Genomic DNA, 27,331 nt, shown 5'->3' on the forward strand with positions numbered 1-27,331 from the left:
GGCTAGAAATTTCCACCTAAGCATTGCTTTGGCTACATCACACAAAAAATTTTTTTAATTTTTATTTTATTTTATTATTTTTAATTAAGTTTTTATTTTAATTTCAGTATATTGAACATACAGTGTTATATTAGCTTCAGGTGTACAATATACTGATTCAACACTTCCATACATCACCCAGGACTAATCAGGACAAGTGTACTCCTTCATCCCCATCACCTACTAAACCCATCCCCTACCCAACTCTCCTCTGGTAACCATCAGTTTGTTCTCTATAATTAAGAGTCTGTTTCTTGGTTTCTTCCCCTCGCTCTCTCTTTTTTCCCTTTGCTTATTTATTTTGTTTCTTAAATTCCCCATATGAATGAAATCATATGGTATTTGTCTTTCTCTGATTTATTTCACTTATCATTATACTCTCTAGCTCCATCCAATGTTTTTGCAAATGGCAAGATTTCATTCTTTTTTTATGCCTGAAAATATTCCATTGTATATATGTATATGTGTGTGTATGTATATCTCTATCATACATATCATATATCTATTATCTACATACCTACCACTTGCTCTTTATTCATCAATCAATGGACACTTGGGCTGGTTTCAAACCTTGGCTATTGTAAACAATTCTGCTATAAACATTGGGGTGCATATATCTCTTTGAATTAGTGTTTTTGTATTCCTTTGGTAAATACCTTGTAGTGTGATTACTGAGAAGCGTGATTAACTTTTTGAAGAACCTCTGTACTGTTTTCCACAGTGGCTGCATCACTTTGCATTTCCACCAACAGTGTACAAGTGTTCCTTTTTCTCTACATTCTTGTCAACACTTGTTGATTCTGACAGGTGTGAGATAATATGTCATTGTAGTTTTCATTTGCATTTCCCTGATGATAAGTGATGTTGAGCATCTTTTCATGTGTCTGTTGGACATCTGGATGTTTTCTTTGGAGAAATGTCTGTTCATATATTATGTCCATTTTTTTTNCCCCTATTCTGTCCATTTTTAATTAGATTATTGGGGGAGTTGAGTTTTATAAGTCCTTTATATAATTTGGGTACTAACCCTTTAGCAGATATGTCATTTGCAAATATCTTCTCTCATTCTGTAGCTTGGCTTTTAGTTTTATTGTCTTCTTTGCTGTACAGAGCTTTTTGTTTTTTAATTGCATTTTATTAAATATTATTTTTAATGTTTATTTATTTTTGAGAGAGAAAGAGAGAGAGCAGGGGAAGGGCAGAGAGAGGGAGACACATAATCTGAAGCACGCTTCAGGGTCTGAGCTGTCGGCATGGAGCTCCACGTGGGGCTCAGACTCATGGACCACAAGATCATGACCTGAGCCAAAGTCAGCAGCTTAACCGACTAAGCCACCACGTGCCCATGCAGAAGCTTTTTATTATGATGTAGTCCTACCAGATTATTTTTTGCTTTTATTTCCCTTGCTTCAGAAAACATATCTAGAAAAATGTTGCTATGGCTCATATCAGAGAAATTACTATCTGTGGTGTCTTCTTGTTTTATGGTTCAGGTCTCACATTTAAATCTTTAGTCCATTTTGAATTTGTTTTTGTGCGTGGTGTAAGAAAGTGGACCAGTATCATTCTTTTGCATATAGCTGTCCACTTTTTCCAACACCAGTTGTTGAAGAGACGATCCTTTTGCATTGTATATTCTTTCCTCCTTTGTCAGACTATGTGACCATATAATTGTGGGTTTGTTTCTGGGTTTCCTATTCTGTTCTGTTGATGTATGTGTCTATTTTTGTGCCAGTACCATATCATTTTGATTACTACAGCTTTGTAGAATAACATGGTCTGGAACTGTGATACCTCCAATTTTGTTTTTCTTTTTTAATATTGCTTAGGCTATTTGGGTCCAATATAAATTTTAGGATCATTGATTCTAGTTCTGTTCCATAAAAAGTGTTATTGGTATTTTGATAGGGATTGCATTAAATGTATAGATTGCTTTGGGTAGTATAGACATTTTAACAATACTTGTTCTTCCAATCCATGACCATTGAATGTCTTTCCATTTCTTTATGCCATCTTCAATTACTTTCATCAACATTTTATAGTTTCCAAAGTATAGGTTTTTTCCCCTCTTTTGTTAATTTTATTCCTAGGTATTTTATTATTTTGGTTAAATTGTAAATAGGATTGTTTTCTTAATTTCTATTTCTGCTGCTTCATTATTAGTATATAGAAACGCAACGGATTTTTGTACATTGATTTTGTATCCTGCGACTTTATGAATTTATTTATCAGTTCTTGTGGTTGTTTAGTGGACTCTTTCAGGTGTCTATATAGAGTATCAGGTTATCTGCAAATAGTGAAAGTTTTACTGCTTTCTTACTGATATTTATGCCTTTTATTTCTTTTTGTTGTCTTATTGCTGTAGCTACGACTTCCAGTACTATTTTGAATAGAAGTGGTGAGGGTGGATATCATTATCTTGTTCCTGACAAGTTATTAGAAATAACTCTCTTGGTTATTCCCCCATTGAGTATGATATTTATTGTGGGTTTTTAATATGTGACCTTTATTATGTTGAAGTATGTTTACTCTGTATCTACCTTGTTGAAAGATTTTATCATGTTGTTTTTAGACAGATTCTTTTTCTGCATCTATTGAAATGATCATGTGATTCTTATACTTTATCATATTGATGAGATGTATTACCTTGATTGATTTGTGTATTAAATCTCCTTTGCATGCCAGGAATAAATTCCACTTGATCATGGTGTATGATTTTTATAAATGTTCAATTTGGTCTGCTTGTATTTTATTGTGGATTGTTGTATGTTCATCAGAGAAATTGGCCTGTAGCTCTCTTTTTTAGTTGTGTTTTTAACTAGTTTTGGGTGTTACAAGTAATGCTGGCTTTATAGAATGAATTTGGTAGTTTTCCTTCCTCTTCTGTTTTTTTTTTTTTTGGGGGGGAGGATATTTTGAGAGGGTTAAGTGTTAACTCTTCTTTAAATCTTTGGTGGAATTTGCCTGTGAACCTATCTGGTCCTAGACTTTTGTCTGTTGAGTGCTTTTTGATTCAGTAATTCAACTTCCTTGCTAGTAATCAGTCTCTTCAAATTTTATTTCTTGGGTGTTGAGTTTAATAAGTTCTTTATAGATTTTGGACTCTAACCCTTTATCTGATATGTCGTTTACAAATATCTTCTCCCATTCCATCAGTTGGCTTACAGTTTTGCTGATTGTTTCCTTCGCTGTGCAGAAGTTTTTTAATTTGATGAGTTCCCAAAAGTTCATTTTTGCTTTTGTTTCCCTTGCCTCCATAAAGTTGAGTAAGAAGTTGCTGAGGTCAAGGTCAAAGAGGTTTTTGCCTGCTTTCTCTTCTAGGATTTTGATGGCTTCCTATCTCATGTTTAGGTCTTTCATCATTTTGAGTTTATTTTTTTTGTGTGTGTAAGGTGTAAGAAAGTGGTCCAGGTTCATTTTTCTGCATGTTGCTGTCCAGTTTTCCCAGCACCATTTGCTGAAGAGACTGTCTTTATTCCGTTGGATATTCTTTCCTGCTTTGTCAAAGATTAGTTGGCCGTATGTTTCTGGGTCTATCTCTGGATTCTCTATTCTGTTCCATTGATCTGAGTATCTGTTTTTGTGCTAGTACCATACTGTCCTGTTGATTACAGCTTTTTAATACAGCTTGAAGTCCGTGATTGTGATGCCTCCAGCTTCAGTTTTCCTTTTCAAGAATGCTTTGGCTATGGGGGTCTTTTCTGGTTCAATACAAATGATAGGATTGTTTGTTCTAGCTCTGTGAAGAATGCTGGTGTTATTTTGATAGAGATTGCATTGAATATGTAGATTCCTTGGGTAGTATTGACATTTTAACATATTTGTTCTCCCATTCCAGGAATACGGAATATTTTTCCAATTTTTTGTGTCTTCAATTCCTTTCATAAGCTTTCTATAGCTAAATGGTACTAAGGAATCTACTCCTGAAATCATATGCTAAGTAATCTGGATGTAAATTTAAAAAATAAATTAAATTAAAAATAAATAAATAAACTAAAAACAAAAACAAGAATACACTAATACAAAGAAAATTTTTCTATTTCTTCCTACTTCAATTTTTTTTTTGTAGGTTCTATGTTTCTAGAAATTTATCCATTTCTTCTAGGTTGTCCAATTTTTTACCATTTCATTTTCATAACGTTCTTTTACAATTGTTTGTATTTCTGTGGTGTTAGTTATTATTTCTCTTCTCTCATTTGTAATTTTATTTGGGTTCTCTCTCTCTTTCTCTCTCTGATGAGTCTTGCTAAAGGTTTATTACTTTTGTTTGTTTGTTTTTTTTTTCAAAAAACCATCTCCTAGTTTCATTGATATGTTCTTTTCTCTTTTTCTTTTTTTAAGTTTTTATATCATTTATTTCTATTCTAATCTTTATTATTTCCTTTCTTCTGCTGGGTTTTTTTTTTTCCTTTTCCTAGCCCCTTTAGGTGCAAAGTTAAGTTGTTTAAGATTTAAGATTTTTCTTGCTTCTTGAAGCAGGCCTGATATCAGTATAAACTTCTCTCTTAAAACTGCTTTAGTCATCTCCCAAAGATTTTGGATCGTTGTGTTCTTATTTTCATTTTTCTTTATATATTTTTAAATTTTCTCTTTGATTTCCTGATTGACTCATTTATCTTTTAGTGGCATATTACTTAACTTCCATGTATTTGTGGTTTTTCTAGATTTTTTTCTTGTGGTTGATTTCTAGTTTCACAGTGTTGTGGTCAAAAAAGATGTACGATATGACTTTGCTCTTTTTGATATGTTGAGGTTTTTGTTGTGGCTTAATATGTGATCTCTTCTGGAGAATGTTCTGTGTACCCTTGAAAAGATTGTGTATTCTTCTGTTTTAGGATGGAGTGTTCTGAATGTATCTGTTAAACCTGTCTATTCTAGTGTGTCATTGTTTCCTTGTTGATTTTATATTTAGATGATTTGTTCATTAATGTAAGTGTTAAAGGCAACTGGTATAATTGTAGAATTATCAGTTAGTTCCTTTATATTTGTTATTAACTGTTTGACATATTTATGTGCTTCTTGTTGGGTGCATAAATATTTCCAATTGTGATATCTTCTTGTTGAATTGTCCCCTTTATGATTGTATAGTGTCTTTCTTTGTCTCTTGTTACTGTCTTTGTTTTAAAGTCTTTTTTGTCTGATACAAATATGCTACTGTGGCTTTCTTTTGACATTCATTTGCATGATAGATGTTTCTTTATCCCCTCACTTCCAATCTGCTGGTGTCTTTAGGTCTAAAATGAGTCTCTTGTAGGCACCATATAGATGGACTTTGTTTTTTAATCCATTCTGATACCCTATGTCTTTTGCATGGAGCCTTTAGTTCATTTACATTCAGAGTGATTATTGAAGGATATGAATTAGTGCCATTGTGTTACCCATACATTTGGTATTGCTGATGATGTTCTCTGGTCCTTTATAGTCTTTGTTACATTGGTCTTATTTTTTTTTTCTCCACTCTAAGATTCCCCCTGAAAATTTCTTATAGGTCTCATGTAGTGGTTACATCCATTAGCATGATAGATGGTTCTCCATTCTCTCACTTTCAATTTGCAGGTGTCTTTAGGTCTAAAATGAGTCTCTTGTAGGCAGCATATAGGTGGATCTTATTTTTTTTAATCCATTTTGATACCTATGTCTTTTGATTGGAGCATTTAGTCCATTTACATTTAGAGTGATTATCAAAAAACATGAATTTAGTGCCATTGTGCTGCATGTAGAATTGATGTTTCCAGGTGATGTTCTCTGGTCCTTTCTAGTCTTTTGCTTTTGGTCTCTTTTATTTTGTTTTGTATTTTTCTCCACTCAAAGAGTCACCCTTAAAATTTCTTACAGGGTTGATTTAGTGGTCATGAACTCCTTTAGTTTTTGTTTGTCTGGGAAACTCTTTATCTCTTCTATTCAAATGACAGCCTTGCTGGATAAGTAATTCTTGGCTGCATATTTTTTTTCCCATTCAGCACATTGGATATATTTTGCCACTCCTTTTTGGCTTGCCAAGTTTCTATGGACAGATCTTTTAATATGCTGTTGAATTCCATTTCCTAGTACTTTGTTTACTTTTTTTTTTTGCGTCAATATTCATCAGGAATTTTGGCGCGCGCACACACACACACACACACACACACACACACACATATCATATCTTCTTTGTCCATGGATTTATGGATAAATACTTAAGACTGTTTCCATGTCTTGGCTATGGTAAATAATGCTGCAAAAACATAAAGGTGCACATTCCTTTTCAAATTAGTGTTTTCATTTATTTAGGGTAAATACCAATAGGGGAATTACTGGATACTATGGTATTTTCATTTTTAATTTTTGGGGGAATCTCCATACTGTTTTCCATAGTGGCTGGACCAATTTACATTCCCACAAACAGTTCATCAGATTTCCTTTTCTCCACATTCTTATCAACACTTCTCATTTCTTTTTTTTTATTCTAATGATTTTGACAAGCATAAAATATCTCATTGAGGTCTTGATACGCATTTCTCTGATGATTAGTAATTTTGATCATCTTTTTATTTATCTTTGAAAAACCATTTTTCTTTGGTTTGTATATAATATTTGTTATTTCTGTAACATTGGTTGTAATGTCTCTCCTTTTACTTCAGATTCTATTAGAGTATTCTTTTTTCTTTATTAATTTAGCTAAGGACTGATCATTTTTGTTAATATTTTCAAGAAAGAATTATGATTTTTTTCTATTATTATTCTTTTATTTATATCATATACCCTTGTCTAGTATTTATTATTTCCTTCATTGTGCTATGTTTGGGTTTTATTTGTCCTCTTTCTACTTCCTTGAGCTGTAAAATGAGATTGTAGATTTGAGGTATTTCTTTTTTTTTTTTAATAGTTTATTGTCAAATTAGTTTCCACATAACACTCAGTGCTCATCCCCACAAGTGTCCTCCTCCATGCCCATCTCCCCCTCCCCCCACATCCATCAGTCCTCAGTTTTTGTCAGCATTCAAGAGTCTCTCATGGTTTGCTTCTCTCCCTTTCCCCCACCATTTCTGCCCTTCTTCTCCCCCTTGTTCCTCCGTCAAGTTCCTCCTAATCCTCCTATACGTGCAAACATATGATATTTGTCCTTCTCTGCCTGACTTATTTCGCTCAGCATAACACCTTGAGGTATTTCTTAATTTTAAATATATTTACAGCCATAAAGTCTTCTTTTAACAGTACTTTGGCTGTATTCCATATTTGTGTTTTCTTTTGATTGTTTGAAGGCAGTTCTAATTTCTTTTTACATCCATCCATTGATTGAATGTGTAACTTAATTTGTACATAATCATGGGTTTTCTTTTTTGTTTTTTTCTGCTATTGATTTCTAGTTTTATTTACTTTGTTCAACTTTTTTCTTGGTGTTTGGACAGAAATGATAACCTGCAAACTCTTTACATGCCAAAAGGAAACCAGAGGTCTGCTCTACTTTTCTTTTTCTTTTTTTTTTTTAATTTTTTAAACATTTGTTTATTTTTTGAGAGACAGTGTGAGCAGGGGAGAACAGAGAGAGAAAGAGAGATACAGAATCCAAACCAGGTTTCAGGCTCTGAGCTGTCAGCCCAGTGCCTGACAGGGAGGGGGTGGGGGGGAGTGTCATTAACCAGGGAATCATGACCTGAGCCGAAGTGGAGGCTTGACCAACTGAGCCACCCAGGTGCCCCTGCTCTACTTTTCTTGAGTGCCCTTAGGTTTTTCTTTCTCTACTGCAGCTGCAAACTAAATGAGCTCATTTAGGAAGAGATTAGATGTCCTTTGATTTATGTCTTACTTCTCTCTCCAAGAAAAATTTCTGAAACAGAGATATGGAATTGGATGCGGGGACATTAGCATTTTATTTCCTTAGTGTGAGCCTACTCTCAGTGGGGAGTTCTCAGTGGGGAGGGGCAGCAGCCTGAGGTCATTTTGCTCACCTCACTAGTTTTGGAGCTATCTCCTTACACCCAAGGTGAGGATGGTGAGTCTTGTCCAAGACTTGTCTAACCAAGATAGAGCTTTTATTACATAAATAGAGCTTGAATGGTAGAAGGGAGGCTTATCTTGCAAATGCAACTCCCAGAGACTTAGTCTCAGAAACAGGTAGATGGGGACTGAATCAGAAATGCTATACTATATTTCTGCCATTTTGGCAATAGGGCAATACTGAATGACTAAGTTTTGTATAAATTATTCATGATAATAAATATCTAATGTATCAAGCCATATTTTGAAAATTAAACTTAATAGTTAGACTGACACTTCAATTCTACCTTCTCTACTTAAAAGCTGTAGGATCCTATGTACAAAAAATGAGTCAAGAAATTCACTCTATAAAAGGGTGTAAAGTATGACATCAAAAATATATAACATGTGGGAGGGGGAATAGAAATTGGTGCTTTTAGGATGGATTCAAACTTAAGTGGTCATCAACTTAATATAAACTATTATATACTGGGATACCTGGGTGGCTCAGTTGGTTGAGTGTCCAACTTTGGATCAGGCCATGATCTCACCATTCATGAGTTCAAGTCCCATGTCGGGCTCTGCTGACAGCTCAGAGCCTGGAGCCTGCTTCTGATTCTGTGTCTCCTTCTCTCTCTGCCCCTCCCCTGCTCACACTCTGTCTCTCTCTCAGAAAACATTTTTAAAAATTTGTATTAAATAAATAAATAAACTACTATATACTTAAGATGTTATATATATAAACCTAATGCTAAACAAAAATCACAAACTATATTAGATAAAAACCAAAAAGAAATCCAAGAATAATACTAAAAGAAACCATCAAACCGAAAGGGAAGAAAGCAAGAGAAGAGGGAAGGAACAGAGAGTAACCATAAAAACAACTGTAAAATAAGTAACAACTGTTTATTAAACACCTATTTATCAATAATCACTTTAATGGTAAGTGGATTAAATACTCCAATTCAAAGACATAAGATGACTGGAGGGGGCAAGATGGCGGAGAAGTAAGGAGCTCCGTACTTGCACTCGCGCCCATACATCACACAGNCAAAGACATAAGATGACTGAATGGATAAAAAGGCAAGACCCCTCTATATATTGATTACAAAAGACTTTAGACCTAAAGACACACACAGATTAAGAGTGGAGGTATGAAAAAACATTTACCCTGTAAATGGAAGCAAAAATAAAAGTGTAATTTAAGAAACAAAATGGGGAAACAGTATAGAGTTTCCTCAGAAAGTTAAAAATAGAACTACCCTAAGATCCAGCAATCACACTACTAGGTTTGTACCCCCCAAATGCAGAAACACCAATTCAAAAGGATACATACACCTCTATGTTTATTGCAGCATTATTTACCATAGCCAAAATATGGAAGCAACGCAAGTATCCATCAATAGATGAATGTATAAAGAAGATATGGTACATATATAAAATGAAATATTATTCAGCCATAAAAAGAATGAAATGTTGCTATATGTAATGACATGGATGAAACTAGAGAGTATAATGTTAAGGAAAATAAGTCAGAGAAAGACAAATGCCATAAAATTTCACTCATATGTAGAATTTAAGAAATAAGACAAATGAGCAAAGGAAAAGAGAGAGAGAAAGGAGCTAAGAAACAGACTCTTAACTATTTATAACAAACTGATGGGGGGGTGCCTGGGTGGCTTAGTCGGTTAGGCGTCCGACTTTCGCTTAGGTCATGATCTGGTGGTTCTTGGGCTCGAGCCCCACGTCGGGCTGTGTGCTGACTGCCAGCTCAGAGCCTGGAGCCTGTTTCAGAGTNACCTGATAGTTACCAGATGGGAATGGGCAGGGGGAAAAGGTAAAATAGTTGATGGGGTTAAGAAGTGCACTTGTGATGATCACCAAGTGTTGAATGGAGGTGTTAAATCATTATATTCTAGGGGTGCCTGGGTGGCTCAGTCGGTTGAGCCTGCAACTTCAGCTCAGGTCATGATCTCATGGTTTGTGGGTTTGAGCCCCGCGTAGGGATCTGTGCTGACAGCTAGCTCAGAGCCTAGAGCCTGCTTCGGATTCTGTGTCTCCCTTTCTCTCTGACCTTCCCCTGCTCACGCTCTCTCTCTCTCTCAGAAATAAGTAAAATATTTTTAAAAATTAAAAAAATAAATCATTATATTGTACACCTGAAACTAATATTACACTCTATGTTAACTAATGGGATTTAAATTAAAAAATTTTTAAATAGTAAAACTATTTTAAAAATCCATAGGATCTTATACAATTTCTATCTTCTCTGAGGTTTTTAATGTATCTACACGATGGGATCATGATATGACTGTTGAGGCTTCTTGTGAGGTACAAATGTCATAATATTTGTGAAGCGCCTGATACACAGGGTCTAGATATAACAAATAATGGATAAATACTAATTATGTTTCTTCCATTTCTCTTTTGTTATTTTTCATACACCATTTATTTTAAGATTTCACAAACTAAATAGACTTCTGAATTGAAAACCTGAGTACTACAAAATTTATATTCTTCTGTGTTGAATTTTCTTCAGAGTTTGTCTTAAAGATTTTGGCCCTTCCTAATTGTACCTCTAGGAATTCATAAGGAATACCTTTTCATCAAAATCAATTAATAAACTAAACGCTGTTAGGTATTAAGTATTTAACATAATGCTTAATAATTTTTATCTTAGACAATTTTTGTATATCAGCCTTTCTATCCAAACAATCTATGTAACTTCTGACAGATCATGAATTTATCTTGTATATTTATGCTGTCTTTGCATCTTATTCAAAACCTTATTTTTACCTGTGATTATTCTTCCTACTTAGCTTATTATCTTCCCAAATCTCCTTTGGTTGCATATTAATTTTCAGAATCCCTCTGATTTTCACCTCCCAGAAAGACCCTTTAATTATGTTTAGAATTCACTGACACATGTATAGTACTATTTATTAACATACTCTAATTGTATATCCATTAACTAATTATTATAGTTTTTTTCTTAATACTTTTCCATTTAATTTGTATATTCGTTTAATCAACTGAGCCATCCAGGCATCCTTAACTTGTTTATTAGAATTAAAACTGGTTTACGCATAGGGTGCCTAGGTGGCTCAGTTGGTTAAGTGTCCAACTTAGGCTCAGGTCATGATCTTGCAGTTCATGAGTTGGAGCCCCACCTCGAGCTTTCTGCTCTCAGTAAGGAGTCAACTTCAGATCCTCTGTCTCCCTCTCTCTGCCCTTCCCCTGTTCTCTTTCTATTAAAAATAAATAAACATTTAAAAAGTGGTTTACATATTATTTCCTCCATTTTTTTTGTGTTTTGGGGTAAAGATAATGTGAAAAAAATTGTGTCTAATGAAAATATTTTTTTATTTGACTCTTGAATGCTGAGAACAAACTGAGGACTGATGGGTGTGGGGGGAGGAGGGAGATGGGCATGGAGGAGGGCACTTGTGGGGATGAGCACTGGGTGTTATATGGAAACCAACTTGACAATAAACTATTTGTAAAATTTATTTATTTATTTATTTATTTATTTATTTATTTATTTATTTATTCATTCATTCATTCGTATTCCCCAACAGCAGAATCCCTTGCTTTGGGTTCTACTCAGTAGATAGTTTTCAGTTGCGTGCACAACCTGACAATGATGCACGAACTCTCATAAATGTGGGGTATAAATTGCACAAATTTACTGCCAAGTCATAAAATCTGAGGCAGGGTAGATAAACTTGTTTGAATAAACTTATAATAATATTCTTCTCTCTTTTTTGATTTCCATAACAGAAATAGGTAACATAGTAGGCCTGATTCGTATAAGGGAACATAATGAAAGTTGTTCTTACTTTCTAGGGACAATTACCTTTTGCTGTAGTAGGGAGTATGGATGAAGTGAAAGTTGGAAAAAGAATGGTCAGAGGCCGTCAGTACCCTTGGGGAGTTTTACAAGGTAAATGTGATTAAGAGTGAGCAGGCTTGCTCTGGAAAGACTGTGTGTGTGTGTGTGTATTTTCATCTTCCTAAAATATTTTAACTTGAGTCCATAGTGGTAATTGTTACTAAATAGTAAATTGAGAGTTACTAATTAGGAGCACAAATTCTTTTTCATTTAAACGAAGTCTCATGTTGACTATAATTCATTCTCACAAGAGTTTACTAGGTGGTTCTTTTGACAAAAATTCACAGAGGTTTGGTAGAACCTCCTCATTTACCCCAAACTGACATATGCATAGTATGTCTCTCTGCATAAACTATTACATTCAGAATGTTGGACAGTGCTTTGAACAAAAGAACTTTGAACAACATTAAAGCATAAATACCAGTGTTTAAAACCTGTTACATGAGTTAATGACTACTTAATTTGTAAAGTGGCTGCTAGAAAAATAGCATGGTAAGCTATTTTTAAAATAAAGAAATGTAACTTACCTTTGGAAAATTTGTACCTCGGTACTTATATTAGTCATCTAACATCATGATGAGTTGAAATATTATAATAAGCAGTCATTTATTCTCTGGTTTATATGGTTGTAATACAGATTATTGGAGATTGGATTATTTCCACTTGTACCAGTTTCAAAAATGTTGTTTTATTAATTGATATATTAAAAATTAGACTTACGAAACATACTTAAGAACTATATTTTAGGGGCTCCTGGGTGGCTCAGCCAGTTAAGCATCCGACTTCGGTTCAGGTCATGATCTCATGGTTTGTGGGTTTGAGCCCCATGTCAGGCTCTGTGCTGACAGCTAGCTCAGAGCCTGGAGCCTGCTTCAGATTCTGTATCTCCCTCTCTCTCTGACCCTCCCCTGCTCATGCTGTCTCTCTCTCAGAAATAAATAAAATTTTTTTTTAATTTTTAAAAGAACAATATATTTTAATGGATATTAAATTTTGTTACAGTATCATGCACAATAAAATATATATTGTCCTCAGTAGTATGGATATGACAAACACAGGAATAAACCATGTAAACTTATTGATTGATATTGAATATTGACTAATTTGGTCTCATAAACATGGGGTATAAATAGAATTAGAGAACTAAAGCATGCATAGTTTTTAATGCCTTCATATCAGCAGGATTTGCATTAATAAAATTACTTACTTTAGTGAATTCTTTGTTAGTACTTAGTGAAATACCTTGGGTGGCAGTTTGTAAAATACTAACAATTATTAATGAAAAACTATGCCGTACACTAATATAACATAATTTAGCTGTTTCTTATTTATTCTTTGGCTAATAAACTTAAAGCAACTTTCCTGGTCAAAAATAAACTCTGCCTATAATAGTTATGTACCATATAATCATAGTTACAAATAATTATAGCTATTTAACAGAACAATCTCTTAATTGTTATTTTAAATGTTTTCCATGTGCATATCCACTCAAGAATAATTATTGGGTGCCAAGGATTGATAATAAGTGTTGCTAGTTTCTTATTTTTCTATTTCTACCTAGTGGAAAATGAAAATCATTGTGACTTTGTCAAGCTCCGGGATATGCTTCTTTGTATAAATATGGAAGACCTGAAAGAACAAACTCACATTCAGCACTATGAACATTATAGGTGCTGCAAACTGGAGAAAATGGGCTTCACTGATGTGGGCCCAGACAATAAGCCGCTTAGGTGAGTGGAGGAGATCATGCCAGAACAAGCTAATGGGTGATTTAGAAATCCCCTACAACCATGAGATGCAATCATTTGGGAATGAGAATAACTACTTTTCACATTCTGGGTCATACTGAATTTTTTAAAGTCTTATTTTTAATTTTAATTTTTTAAAATACAATATATTTCTAAATTGGCTAACATACAGTGTATAAAGTGTGCTCTTGGTTTTTGGGGTAGATTCCCATGGCTCATGGGAATGAGTTCCTTGGTCTCTGCAGCAATAGATTCTCTGCTGGTTTATTTTTTTTTCTGGTTTATTTTATTTTTATTTTCTCTGCTGGGTTTTTTTTTTTCAAGCCCAGCAATTAATATTATGACTGTTATTCTAAAGTCTTACTCAGTTATATTGTTTATGTCTGTTTTGATCAATTCTTTAGCTGGGATTTCTTCCTGGAATTTCTTTTGAGGAGAATTCTTCCATTTAATTATTTAATTATTTTGGCTAGTTTTCTGTCCCTTATGTGTTTTAAAAGGTTATTATGTGCCTTGCATCTGTGATCACGACTATGTTATACACAGTCCAGGGCCTTTTTATTCAGTAGGTGTCTTTTGAAGTGTGTTATTTGCTCTCTGTTGTTGTGACTTTGGTTACTTAATCTCTCTACTCATAGTGATGTTTTGAACCCTCCACCAGGTTTGCTTTAATTTGTTCCTCGAAGTAACCCTGGAAAGGAAAACAATCTAACAAAACAAACAAAATACAAAAACAAACACAAACAAACAAAACAAAAACAAGTAATGCCAGCTATAAGTAAACAACAGGATGGAGGCAGTGCTGATGGAAAAAGACTTTTCCCATACTAAGAGAGAAATGACAGGGGCGAGGAAGAAGAAAAGAAAATAAAGTTGATCAGACAGCGAAACTATACAGCTTAATCCAGAGACAGAGAAAGGAAAACAAAGGAGGTGTAGAATATGTATAAAAAGAATAGATTAAATATGTCTGCTTAAACAAACCAACAACCAGAATTACCAGACTAGAGGAGGGAAGAGATAAGAAGGAGTAAAGGAAGGAAGAATATGTCTATATAATAAGAATTATCTGAGAATTAAATCATGCAATGCAACAACGCTGGTCTGGAGGAGGGGCTGTCTGGTTCTTCAGTGTCAATCCCGCTCCTATAGATATGCAGTTATCAGGCTTGAAGGGGCATGGTTTGGTGTAGGCAGGTCCTGCCTCCTCTGGGGGCCCACTGTCTGCTCCCTGAAGCCCCACTTGTTGGTAATGGGGAGAAAAATGGCACCTCAGTCTCTCCTCCATGGACCAGGTATCCCAAACCACTCTGTTCAGGACGTCCTCACTGTGCCGTGAGCACGAACAAGGTGACTTGTCCCACTCCACCAACTTCTGTGCCTCCCTGGCGCTCAGCTGGGACTTAAGCTCTGATATCTTAAGGGTTCCCACTCTGTACTCTCCTCTTTTGGGAAGTGCTACTCTGCACTGCCTAATATATGGTCTCTGGCTGGCGGGTGCAGGTGGTCTTTGTCCTTTGAATCATTATATACCTTCTTCCCACAGCACTCCGGGAAGGGGATTGTTTTCTCTCACTGTGGACTGTGCCCCTGAACTAGTTACTGAACCGAGACTGACTCCCCAGGTGCGAGAACAAGGCAGCCCACCCCAGTCCGGAGAAAGCCCCACAGTTAGAGATTGCATCTTTCTCCATCCTGGTCTGTGGTTATTTTCTTGTCCAGATACAGTCCTATGCTTCCCCAGCCTCTCTTTCTCTTTCCTTTGTCTCTCAGCAGAAGAGGACCCCTCCCCTCCATTCCTCTGCTGCCTGTTTTGTCTCTCCAAGTTTGCAGTCACACACCTATGGCCTACCAGGTTGTCCCGATGGGTCCCTGGAGGCATCTCTGTCACTTTGTTGCCCAAAGTGAACTCTTGGAGTTTAAAGTCCTTTGGACTCAACACTGAGGTGTTTGAGAGATGAGAGAACTTCGGATACCCCTACTTCTCCACCATGTTGTATCCAAATGGGTCGTCCTGAATTTTATGTCTTTTAATCATCTTTAGATTTGGAGAGAGTTATTAGGAGCAACATAATTTAAGGGCTCATTTATATGCTCAAATATGAGTATCCAATATGAATATATGCTGAAATGTGTATCCAAAAGAAAAACATTATATTGTTTTTATTTTTGTATTTTATATGAAATAGATGTTCATGAAGGAGATTTTCAAATATTGGCAAAGTCTTTATTGATAAAGGCTGGCAAAGGATATTGAGAAGGATGACATTGAATGTTGGATGAAGGAAAGAGGAAAAGCAACTGTGTGTAATTTTGTAGAATTCAAGTGAAAATAGTTTGAGAGTAGGTGTGTTTAGTGATATATAAGTGGAATATGACTTGTGCTGCAAATGATGACAGTGTGGTATGATCCAGCTATATTGATTTTTTCAGGTACTTTGAAGACAACCAAAATTTAACTGGCTATCTTAACGGAATTAAATTTGAAAGATGCCTGACTTAGTTTTTAATTTTTATTTTGGGAGAAGAAACAGACTTTTTAAAAATGATGTGAAAACCAGATTTTTCCACTCTTAAAATAATTTTTAAAAATTAAATATAGTTGATACACAATGTTACATTAGTTTCAGGTGTACATATAATGACTTGACAACTTTTACATTATGCTACACTCACTACATGTGTAGTTACAGTCTGTCATCATGCAACACTGTTGTAATATCATTTGCTATATTTCCTGTGCTGTGTTTTTCATCCACCTGACTTATTTATTTCATAACCAGAAGCCTGTACCTCCCAGTCCCTTTCACCCATTTTTCTCATCTCCCATTCCCCTAGCCTTTTGCAAGCACCAGTTTATTCTCCATATTTATTCTTCTGTTTCTTCTTTTCTTGTTTGCTTATTTGTTTGTTCATTTGCTTTGTTTTTTAGATTCCACATATAAGTGAAATCATATGGTATTTTTCTTTCTATGTCTGACATTTCACTTAGCTTAGTACCCTCTAGGTCCATCTGCGTTGTCACAAATATCAAGATCGTATTCTTTTTTAAGGCTCAGTAATATTCTTTACACACACACACACATCTCATTTATCCATTCATCCCCTGATGGAAATTTAGGTTGCCTCCATATCTTGGCTATGGTAAATAATGCTGAAATAAACATTTCATATATATTTGAATTAATGTTTTCATTTTGGGGAGTAAATAACCAGTAGTGGAAACTGGAACCTATGGTATTTCTGTTTTTAATTTTTTAAGGAACCTCCATACTTTTTTCCACAGTGGTTGTACCAATTTACATTCCAATCAACAGTGTGTAAGGGTTCCCTTTTTGTCACATCTTTACCAGCATTTGACAGGTGTAAGATGATATCTCATTGTGGTTTGATTTGCATTTCCTTGATGTTAGTAATGTTGAGCACTTTTTTATGTGTCTGTTGGCCATCTGTATATTTTCATTGAAAAATGTCTATTCATGTCCTCTGCCCATTTTTTTAAGTCAGTTTATTTTTTTCTTTTTGGTGTTGAGTTGTGGAAGTTCCTTATATATTTTTGTTACTAACCTCATATCAGATATATTATTTGCAAATATTTTATCTCATTCAGTAGGCTGTCTTTTCATTTTGTTAATGGTATCCCCCACTGTACAAGAGACTTTTATTTTGGTGTAGTCACAATAGTTTATATTTGCCTTTGTTCTCTTTGCCTGAGGAGACATAGCTAGAAAAATGTTGGCTAATGCCCAAGAGATTATTGCTTATGTTTTCTTCTAGGAGTTTTATGGTTTCAGGTTTCACATTTAGGTATTTAGTTAATTTTGAGTTTCTTTTTGTGTATGGTATAAGAAAGTGGTCCATTTTCATTCTTTTGCACATAGCTGTTCAGTTTTCCAGTATTGTTTATTGAAGAGACTTTTCCCCATTGTATATTCTTGCCTCCTATGTCATAGATTAATTGATCAATATAAACTTGGGTTTGATTTTGGGATCTTAACTATGTTCCATTTATCTATGTATTTATTTTTGTGTCAGTACCATACTGTTTTGATTATTATAGCTATGATGATGATGATGATGATGATGATGATGATGATGATGCCTGGCTTTATTTTAAATAAGAATTTTATAAAGTAGAGGTGTCCTCAAATTTTATTATCAAAAGATGTGAAGAGGTGTGATATAACTAAAAGTGTTGGTGATAAGAAATCACTAGTATAAGAGTTTCAAAATTCTAGTACTTTTGAGGTATACTGTTCATATATTCTTCAATATTGCACCCCACTTTTTTACATCTCCTGATATAAACATTTTTACAGTATATATTTTACAGTATAAGTATATAGTATATATACTATGCAGTATGTTTTTACAGGTTTATTTATATTAACATTTTAATATGAAAGTAATAAAATATTTTTTTGTAGTTTTCAAGAGATCTATGAAGATAAAAGACAGAAGTTTTATGATCAATGTCAGAGGGAAGAAGAAGAATTGAAACAAAAGTTTATGCAGCTAGTAAAGGATAAAGAAACAACATTTAAAGAATCTGAAAAAGAGGCAAGTATGCTGGTCTAATCTAATTTGTGTCATTTTAATGTGTATTATTAATTTGGAGTTTTAATGTCAAAGGTTATTTGATGACCTTGGAGGATACTTGCTATTTTTGAAGTAGCTATTTATAATATAGGTTTTGAATACACCTATAAAATTTATAGTCAACAATTTTATTTTTTTAGAATATATAGAGAATTTTTATTTTTAGAAAAAATGACAATAATTTTGTAAAACCCATTTACCTTTATTTTATAATTTGAATTTTCATGAATAAATTTAATTTATTAAAAATTCAAGCTATTAACTTGTGTGAAGAGTTATTACTTTCTAACACTACTGCTGCATTAGGAAAATTTTTTCACTTGTAAATAAGCGGTAAATGTTGACCAACACACACCTTAATTAATTAGAGAACAGTTAGTTGGTGAATTATTTGGATTTTTTTTTCATTTCATTCCTTTATGTTTCCAAATAAATGGAAAAAAGACTACTTATATATTTTTGATTGTGCCAATACATACTGACAAAAAATATTTTGGAATCATAAATACCTTTCTTTCAAGTGATTGGAGTTTTAACTTAATATTTTAGTTTTAAGCAGAAATAGGTACCTTAAACATGAACTTCTTTCTCAATAGAAACAAGATAGTGACTATATATTCTATAACAGATGTCTCAATCTCAGTCATGGACAATTGAATTATAAATAATAAAACTTTTAGCTTTAGTATAAAGGTAAAGTTTTGGAATTATTCTAGGGTATCTTATGGAATCCAAGAACAGGAAGCATAACTGGATCCTCATGATAACTTAAACCCAAAGTAGGAGGTGATCAGAAACTGAATCAACCATTTACATTCTCTATTTCTCCTGTACCTTATTCCCCTTAGTTATGGCACTTAAGTGTGCCATGTACATATATATATATGCATATATATATATACACCCCATCTTCTTTATTTATTCATCAATGAATGGACACATGGACTGGATCCATATCTTGGCTATACTAAATAATGCTGTTGTACACATAGGAGCGTATGTATCCCTTTGAATTAGTGTTCTTGTATTCTTTAGGTAAAAATCAGTAGTGCAATTGCTGGATCACAGGGTAGTTCTATTTTTAACTTTTTGAGGAACCTCCATATTGTTCTCCAGAGTGGCTGCACCTTTGCACAGCCAACTATTTCTATTTCTCCACATCCTTACTAACACCTGTTGTTTCTCGTGTTACTGATTTTAGCCATTCTAAGAGGTATGAGATGATATCTCATTGTAGTTTTTATTTGCATTTCCCTATTGGTAAATGATGATGAACATCTTTTCATGTGTCTATTGGCCATCTGCATGCTTTCTTCGGAGAATTGTCTGTTCATGTCTTCTGCCCATTTTAAAATTGGATTATTTGGGGTTTTTTTGGGGGGGGGTTGACTTTTATAAGCCCTTTATATAATTTGGATACTAACCCTTTAGCAGATTTGTCTTTTGCAAATGTCTTCTCTCATTCCTTAAGCTGCCTTTGAGTTTTGTTGATTGTTTCATTCACTGTGCAGAAACTTTTTATCTTGATGAAGTCCCAAGAGTTTATTCTTGCTTTTGTTTCCTATGGTTCAAGAGACACATCTAGAAAAACGTTACTATGGCTGATGTCAAAGAGGTTATGCTTATGTTCTTTTCTCAGATTTTTATGGTTTTTGGTCTCAAATTTAGGTCTTTAATCCATTTCAAATTTGTTTTTGTGTTTGGTGTAAGAAAGTAGTTCACTTTCATTCTTTTGCATGTTGCTGTCCTGTTTTCCCAACACCGTTTGTTGAAAAGACTATCTTTTTCCACTGGATATTCTTTCCTGCTTTGTTAAACATTAATTTACCATATAGTTGTGGGTTTATTTCTGGATTTTCCATTCTGTTCTACTGATCTATGTGTCTATTCTGTGCCAGTAACATACTGTTTTGATCACTGCAGCTTTGTAATATAATTTGAAGTCTGGAATTGTGGTATCTCCAGCTTTGCTTTTCTTCTTCAAGATTGCTCTGGTTGTTTTGTGTCTTTTATGGTTCCATACAAATTTTAGGATTGTTTGTTCTATCTGTGAAAAAATGCTCTTGGTATTTTAATAGGGATTGCATTACATGTGTAGATTGCCTTGGGTAGTATAAACATTTTAACAACATTTGTTCTTCCAATCCATTTCTTGATGTTATCTTTGAGTTCTTTCATCAGCATTGCAGTTTTCAGAATACAATTATTTTACTTCTTTGTTTAGGTTTATTCCTAGATATCTTTTTTTTGGGGGGGGTGCAATTATAAATGGGATTGTTTTTATTAATTTCTCTTTCTGCTGCTATATTATTGGTGTATAGAAATCCAATAGATTTTTGTATGCAACTTTATTGAATTCATTTATTCATTTTAGCAGGGTTTTTTGGGTGCAGTCTTTTGGATTTTCTAGAGTATCATGCAATCTGCATTTAGTGAAAATTTGACTTCTTCTTTGATGATATGAATGCTTTTTATTTCTTTTATAGTTTATTGTCAAGTTGGCTTCCATATAACACCCAGTGCTCATCCAACAAGTGACCTCCTCCATGCCCATCACCCCCCTTCCCTTCTCCCCAACCCCCCTCAACCCTCAGTTTGTTCTCAGTATTTAATAATCTCTTATGGTTTGCCTCCCTTCCTCTCCTTAACTATTTTCCCCTTCTTCTCCCCCATGGTCCTCTGTTACGTTTCTCCTATTCCACTTATGAGTGAAAACATATGGTATCTGTTCTTCTCTGCCTGACTTATTTCACTTAGCATAACACCCTCGAGTTCCATCCACATTGCTACAAATGGCCAGATTTCATTCTTTCTCATTGCCATGGCATATTCCATTGTATAGATAAACCACATCTTCTTGATCCATTTGTCAGTTGATGGACATTTAGGCTGTTTCCATGATTTGGCTATGAAAGTGCTGCTATGAACATTGGGGTACATGTGCCCCTGTGCATCAGCACTTCTGTATCCCTTGGATAAATTCCTAGCAGTAATATTGCTGGGTCATAGGGGAGTTCTATTGTTAATTTTTTGAGGAACCTCCACACTGTTTTCCAGAGGGGGCTGCACCAGTTTACATTCCCACCAACAGGGTAGGAGGGTGCCTGTTTCTCCACATCCTCACCAGCATCTAGAGTCTCCTGATTTGTTCATTTTAGCCACTCTGACCAGCGTGAGGTGGTATCTCAGTGTGGTTTTGATTTGTACTTCCCTGATGATGAGTGACATGGGAATGCTTTTTATTTCTTTTTGGTGTCTGATTGCTGTAGCTAGCACTTGCAGTACTATGGTGAATATAAGTGGTGAGAGTGTACATCCTTGTCTTGTTCCTGATCTTAGGGAAAAGCTCTCAGTTTTTCCCCTTTATGGATAATGTTAGCTGTGCATTTTTCTTATATGGCCATTATTATGTTGAAGCATATTCTCTCTATCCCTACTTTGTTGAGGGTTTTCATCAAGAACGAATGCATACTTTGTCAAATTCTTTTTCTGCATCTATTGGGAGGATCATATGGTTCTTATCTTTTATTGATCTAATGTGTCACATTGATTGAGTTGCAAATATTGAACCACCCTTACGTGGTTCCCACGTGATTGTAGTGAATGATTCTTTAATGTATTATTAGATTGGATTTACCGATATTTTGTTGAGAAATTTTGCAACCACCAGAGATATTGGCCTGTAGATCCCTTTTTTAGTGGAGTCTTTGTCTGGTTTTGGAATCAGGGTAATACTGACATCATAGAATGAGTTTGGAAGTTTTCTTTCCATTTCTATTTTTTTGGACAAGTGTGAGAACAATAGGTATTAACTCTTTTTAAAATGTTTGCTGGAATTCCCCTGTGAAGTTATTTGGCCCTGGATTTTTGTTTGCTGGGAGTTTTCTGATTACTGATACAATTTCTTTGATGGTTATTGGTATGTTCAAGTTTCCTATTTCTTACTGTTTCAGTTTGGTAGTTAATATGTTTCTAGCAATTTATTCATTTCTTCCAAATTATCTTATTTGTTGGCATATCATTTTTCATAATATTCTTTTATAATTGTTTGTGTTTCTGTGGTGTTGGTTGTTATTTCTCCTGTCTCATTTGTGATTTTATTTATCTGAGTCATTTCTTTCCACTTTTCCTTTTGATAATTCTGGCTACCAGTTTAATCATTTTTTTCAAAGAACCAGTTCTTGGTTTCATTCATGTGATCTTTTGTTGTTGTTGTTGTTTCTATGTCATTTATTTTTGTTCTAATCTTGATTATCTTTCCTTCTGCTGGTTTGGAGTTATGTTTACTGTTGTTTTTCTAGTTTCTTTAGTGTAAGATTTGGTTGCTTATTTAGATTTTTCTTACTCTTGAGGTAGACCTATATTACTATAAATATCCCTGTGGAACTGCTTTTGCTGCATTCCAGATGTTTTGGATTCTTGTTTTTTTCATATGTTTCCATGTACTTTGAAAGAGTTTAGTGTTTTCTTACAAAACTAGTCATGCCCTTACCATACAATTCAACAATTGTATTCCTTGGTATTTACCTAGAGGAATTGAAACTTATGCCCACACAAAATACTATACACAAATGTTTAAAAGAGGTGTATTCATTATTGCCCAAACTTGGAACAACTAAGATGTCTTTTAGTAGATGAATGGTAAAGTAGGGTGTTAAAGCCCCCTAATATTATTGTATTATTATCAATGAGTACTTTTATGTTTGTTGTAATTGTTTTATATATTTGGGTGCTATCATATTGGGTGTATAAATATTTACCATTGTTGTATATTTTCTTTGGAATGTCCTCTTTATTTTGATATTGTGACTTCTTTCAAAATAGTCTTTGTTTTAAGGCTATTTTGTCTGATATAAGTACTGCTACTCTGGCTTTCTTTGACATCCATTTGCATGATAAATGTTTCTCCATCCCCCTTGCTTTCAATTTGTATGTGTCTTTAAGTTGAAAATGGGTCTTTTGAAGGCAGCACATAGATGAGTCTTTGGTTCCCCCCCCCCATCCTATGTCTTTTGATTGGAGTGCTTAGTCCATTTACATTCAAAGTGGTTATTGATAGATATGTAGTCAGTGTCATTTCATTACTTGTTTTGTCATTGTTTCTGAAAATTTTTTCTGATCCTTTCTTTCTTTGTCACTTTTGGTCCCTCCTTTCCATTAGAGAGTCCCATTTAATATTTATTGTAGGGCTAGTTTAGTGGTCATGGAACTCTTTCAGTTTTGTTTGCTGGGAAACTCCTTATCTCTTTCTTGATTCTAAATGATAGCCTTGCTGGATAGAGTATTCTTGGCTACAGAGTTTTCCCATTCAGCACTTTGAATATATCATTCCACTCCCTTCTGGCTTGCCGAGTTTCTACTGAGAAATATATAGCTAGCCTTATGGGTCTTCCCTTGTAATTTAAAGATTTCTGTCCTGCTGCTTTTAAGATGTTTTCTCTATGTCTATATTTTGCAAATTTAATTACAATATGTCTTGGTGTTAAGCTGCTTTTGTTGATTTTGATGGGCGTACTGTGTGCCTCTTGGATCTAGATGTTCATTTCCTTCCCCAGATTAGGGAAGTTTTCAGCAATTATTCCCTCACATAAATTTTCTAACACCCCCTTTGTTTCTCTTCTTCTATAAGAAGAGAAACTATACAATGCTTATGAAAGAAATTAATATTATTTCATAATATGAATGTTATTATATTTGATGCATTCATTGAGTTCCCTGATTGTATTCTTGTGTTGCATAATTCTCTCTTTTCTTCAGCTCCTTTATTTTTCATTATTCTCTCTTCTAGGTCACTATATCGTTCCACTGCTTCTTTCAGTCTGCTCTTCATTGCAGACATCTCTGCAAGCTTTTTTCCCATCTTGTTTATTTCAATCTTCATCTCTGATTGATTCTTTTTTAACTCTCTTATCTCTGTGGTAAGGGTCTCATTGATGTCTTCTATTCTTTTCTGAATAGAGTATATTATGATTGTTCCTTTAAAGTTTCCATCAGGCATGTTACCTATATCTATTTTGCTTAGCTCTCTGATTTGGCTTTATCTTGTTCTTTGTCTTGTTCTTTCATTTGGGATAAATTACTCTGTTTGGGCATTTTGTCTAAGTCTCTGGCTTCTTCTCTGTGTTAGAAAAGCCAGTTATGTCTCTTGCTCCTGAAAGTAATGGCCTAATAAAGAAAAGGTCAGGTAGTGGCCAGGCTTGGTACTTCCTGAGGTATCTACAGTGTGTACTGTGTGCACTCTGCTGTTGTGTTTTTGCTGCTCTATGTCTATATGTCTGTCCTTCAGGTTACTCATCTGCAGAGGCTCTCCTTGCCTGCATAGAGTAGTGTTTGGTCTCGGGCCTGAATGATGTGAGTTTTAACTAGGTGTGCCCCGGCCTGCTTGTGAAGTGAGACCTAACACCAAGTCCACTAGAACTGAGGCCCTTCAGTACTCCTTGGTCAGGAGATGTGATCTGTGCAGGGGTTGGTGCTGGCATTCTGAGGGAGGGGCCTGCCACACTGGGACTGAGGCAAGCTTGACTGAGAAGGGCTGTCCTGCCAGAATGCAAGGGGGTGGGGCTTGGCATATGGAAGTTCGGCAGCCAGTGTCAGCGCTGCACTGCTTCCAGCAGGTGGCTGTATGTTTCTGCTGATGGATGGAGGAGGGAAATGGTGCCAGTTTCCTCCTTTGCTCCGGGGAGATGCCTCAGTGAATGTTGTCTCTCAGAAATGCTCTTAGAAGAACAAATAGTCTTTCCATTATGTGCCCCAGGTGTTCTTTAGAGCATTGTTCCCATGCCCTGTGCCCCTGGGTTCTTTGCCTGTCTTCTCTCCAGGAGCAAGGCAGTGCCCTCAGGGCTCTATCTGAGCCAAACCTACTGACCCTTAAAACTCCAGGCTTCAAGTCTCACAGGATGTAAGAACTCACATAGTTCAGTCCCTTTTATTTTCCAAGCCAATGGCTTTGAGGAAACATTCTCCTTGTACATTCCCCTGTGTGTGTGCTTCTCTCTCTCTTTCTTTCTCTCTCTCTTTCTCTCCCTCCTCCATGACCAACAGCTACCACCCCTTCACAGCACCTGATACCCATTTCTCCTCTAAATCACATCTCCACATTTACTGTCTTCTTTTATGTGGCCTCTTCTCTCCCTTTAATTGTGGAGTATGTTGTGTCAGTCTTCAGGTTGATTTCTGGAATATTTAGGATGATTGGATAGTTAATTAGTTGTGTTTGTGGGAGGAGATGAGCCTCAGTTCCTCCTGCTCTGCTGCCATCTTCCTTCCAAGCCTCACTTTCCCATCTTTAAGTGAGTTTTTCTCACTGATGCCATCATTTATAAATACCACACACTCACATCCCCAGTCTTTTCAACTGTGTGTCAATATTCATTTCCTTCTCATGCATGAAAATATAATTCTAGGAGATACCTGACTTCAGCAGAGGGAGTGTAATCTTTATTTAAAACCATGGATCTCAGGGCACCTGGCCCAGTTGGTTAAGCACCAGACTCTTAATTTCAGCTCAGGTCATGATCTCATGGTTCATGAGATCAAGCTCCACACTGAGATTCTCTTTCTCTCTTTCTCTCTGCCCCTCTCCAACTCTCTCATAAATAAATAAATAAATAAATAAGACCATGGATCTCAAACTTTGCTGCACACTAAAATCACCTGGAGATTTTCTAAAAGGACTGATGCTCAGGTTTCATTTCCAGATAGTGTGATGCAACTGATCTGTGGGTAGCCTGTGCATTGGGAGATTTATAAACTTACTGAATGATTCTAATGGGTATCTATGGTTAGAATCACTAGTATTTACACTAGTATCTTCACAGCCATATAAGCCAGCTAACTAAATTGTGGCAACTTAAGCCCCTAGCCCATTTATTGTTCAAAAAGTTCGACTGAAAATTAGTTGGTCCTTCATACCTTTTTGAATTAGCAAAAATTCAAAAAAATCATAACTTCTTTGATGCATACAACCAATCCTTATGTTGAATGTCTTATTAAAGACCCAGGCCTGTCTCTAATGGAAATGAAAATGATATTATCTCCTTCTTATGGTTAATTTGGCTTATTTTAAGTCCAACAGATTAAATAAGATCTCAGAAGTAAATAAAAAGTAACTGAATAAGGTTTTTGTTTCTTCCTATAATTGTACTAATCTTACTTAACAAGGCAATTATCAGACTTTCTTTTGAAATGCCTTTATCAATTGAAGTATCAACAAATATTTTATAATCCATCTCATATTTTAATATATGTATTTTTAGGGAACATGGATCTATCCATTTTACTCAGAGAGATTTGTGGGAAAATGTAGAGTAAAAAATCTATACCTCATTAGGAAAAATTTCTAAAATTGTTTTTCATAATTTTGCATCTTATTACATTTGGTTCAATGGGACACATGTAAACTTAAAATTAAGAAAGAAATTCCATATCTGATTTTCTACTTTAAACATGAAATTTAGAGACTGTTACTAAGATCATGCTCTACTCTGATGATCTGGTTATGTCTGATAACCAGTAGAGAAGACAAGTACATCCCTGGGAATGTGCTACCATAGTGTGCTTTGAGTCATAGCTGCACATTTGTTTCACAGCTACAGGAAAAGTTTGAGCATCTTAAACGTGTCCAACAAGAGGAGACAATGAAACTTGAGGAGAAGAGAAGACAATTGGAAGAAGAAATAATAGATTTTTATAAAATGAAGGCTATTTCTGAAACATTACAGACTCAGGTGTGCACCAATATAAAGAAGGAGAAAGATCGTAAGAAATAGCCCTCTCTTGCCTTTCTGTGTATTGTAGAGCCCCATCACTCTCAGTTCTGTCTTCCTGGGAGATTATCTTATAGCACTTAACTCTACTCATTTTTTTTTTTTTTTTACAAATANGGCTCCTTCCATGTTTTCGCTATTGTGGAGAGTGCTGCTATGAACATTGGGGTACATGTGCTCCTATGCCTCAGCTACTCTACTCATTTTTAAAAAATTTTTTCTTACTGTATATGTTCCCCAATTAGAATGTGAACTCCCCAAGAGCGGGTACCCTGACCATCATATTAGACTCTGTATCTTCAGTGTTTATAACAAAGACTAGAACAGAGTTT

General features: G+C 35.0%; 1 protein-coding gene across 1 annotated transcript in view; it reads left to right on the plus strand.

Moving 5' to 3' along the window:
- Window positions 1-27,002, plus strand: part of SEPTIN14 (septin 14) — a 58,905-nt gene extending 31,903 nt beyond the window's left edge. The window contains exons 7-10 of the mRNA XM_077777825.1: window positions 11,842-11,938; window positions 13,449-13,617; window positions 18,063-18,195; window positions 26,823-27,002. Of these exons, the coding sequence (XP_077633951.1) occupies window positions 11,842-11,938; window positions 13,449-13,617; window positions 18,063-18,195; window positions 26,823-27,002 (579 nt within the window). The remainder of the gene's footprint in view (window positions 1-11,841; window positions 11,939-13,448; window positions 13,618-18,062; window positions 18,196-26,822) is intronic.
- Window positions 27,003-27,331: the final 329 nt, after the last annotated feature.

This window comes from Crocuta crocuta, unplaced genomic scaffold, assembly GCF_008692635.1.
Source record: "Crocuta crocuta isolate KB4526 unplaced genomic scaffold, BGI_CrCroc_1.0 scaffold217, whole genome shotgun sequence".
NCBI lineage: Eukaryota > Metazoa > Chordata > Mammalia > Carnivora > Hyaenidae > Crocuta > Crocuta crocuta.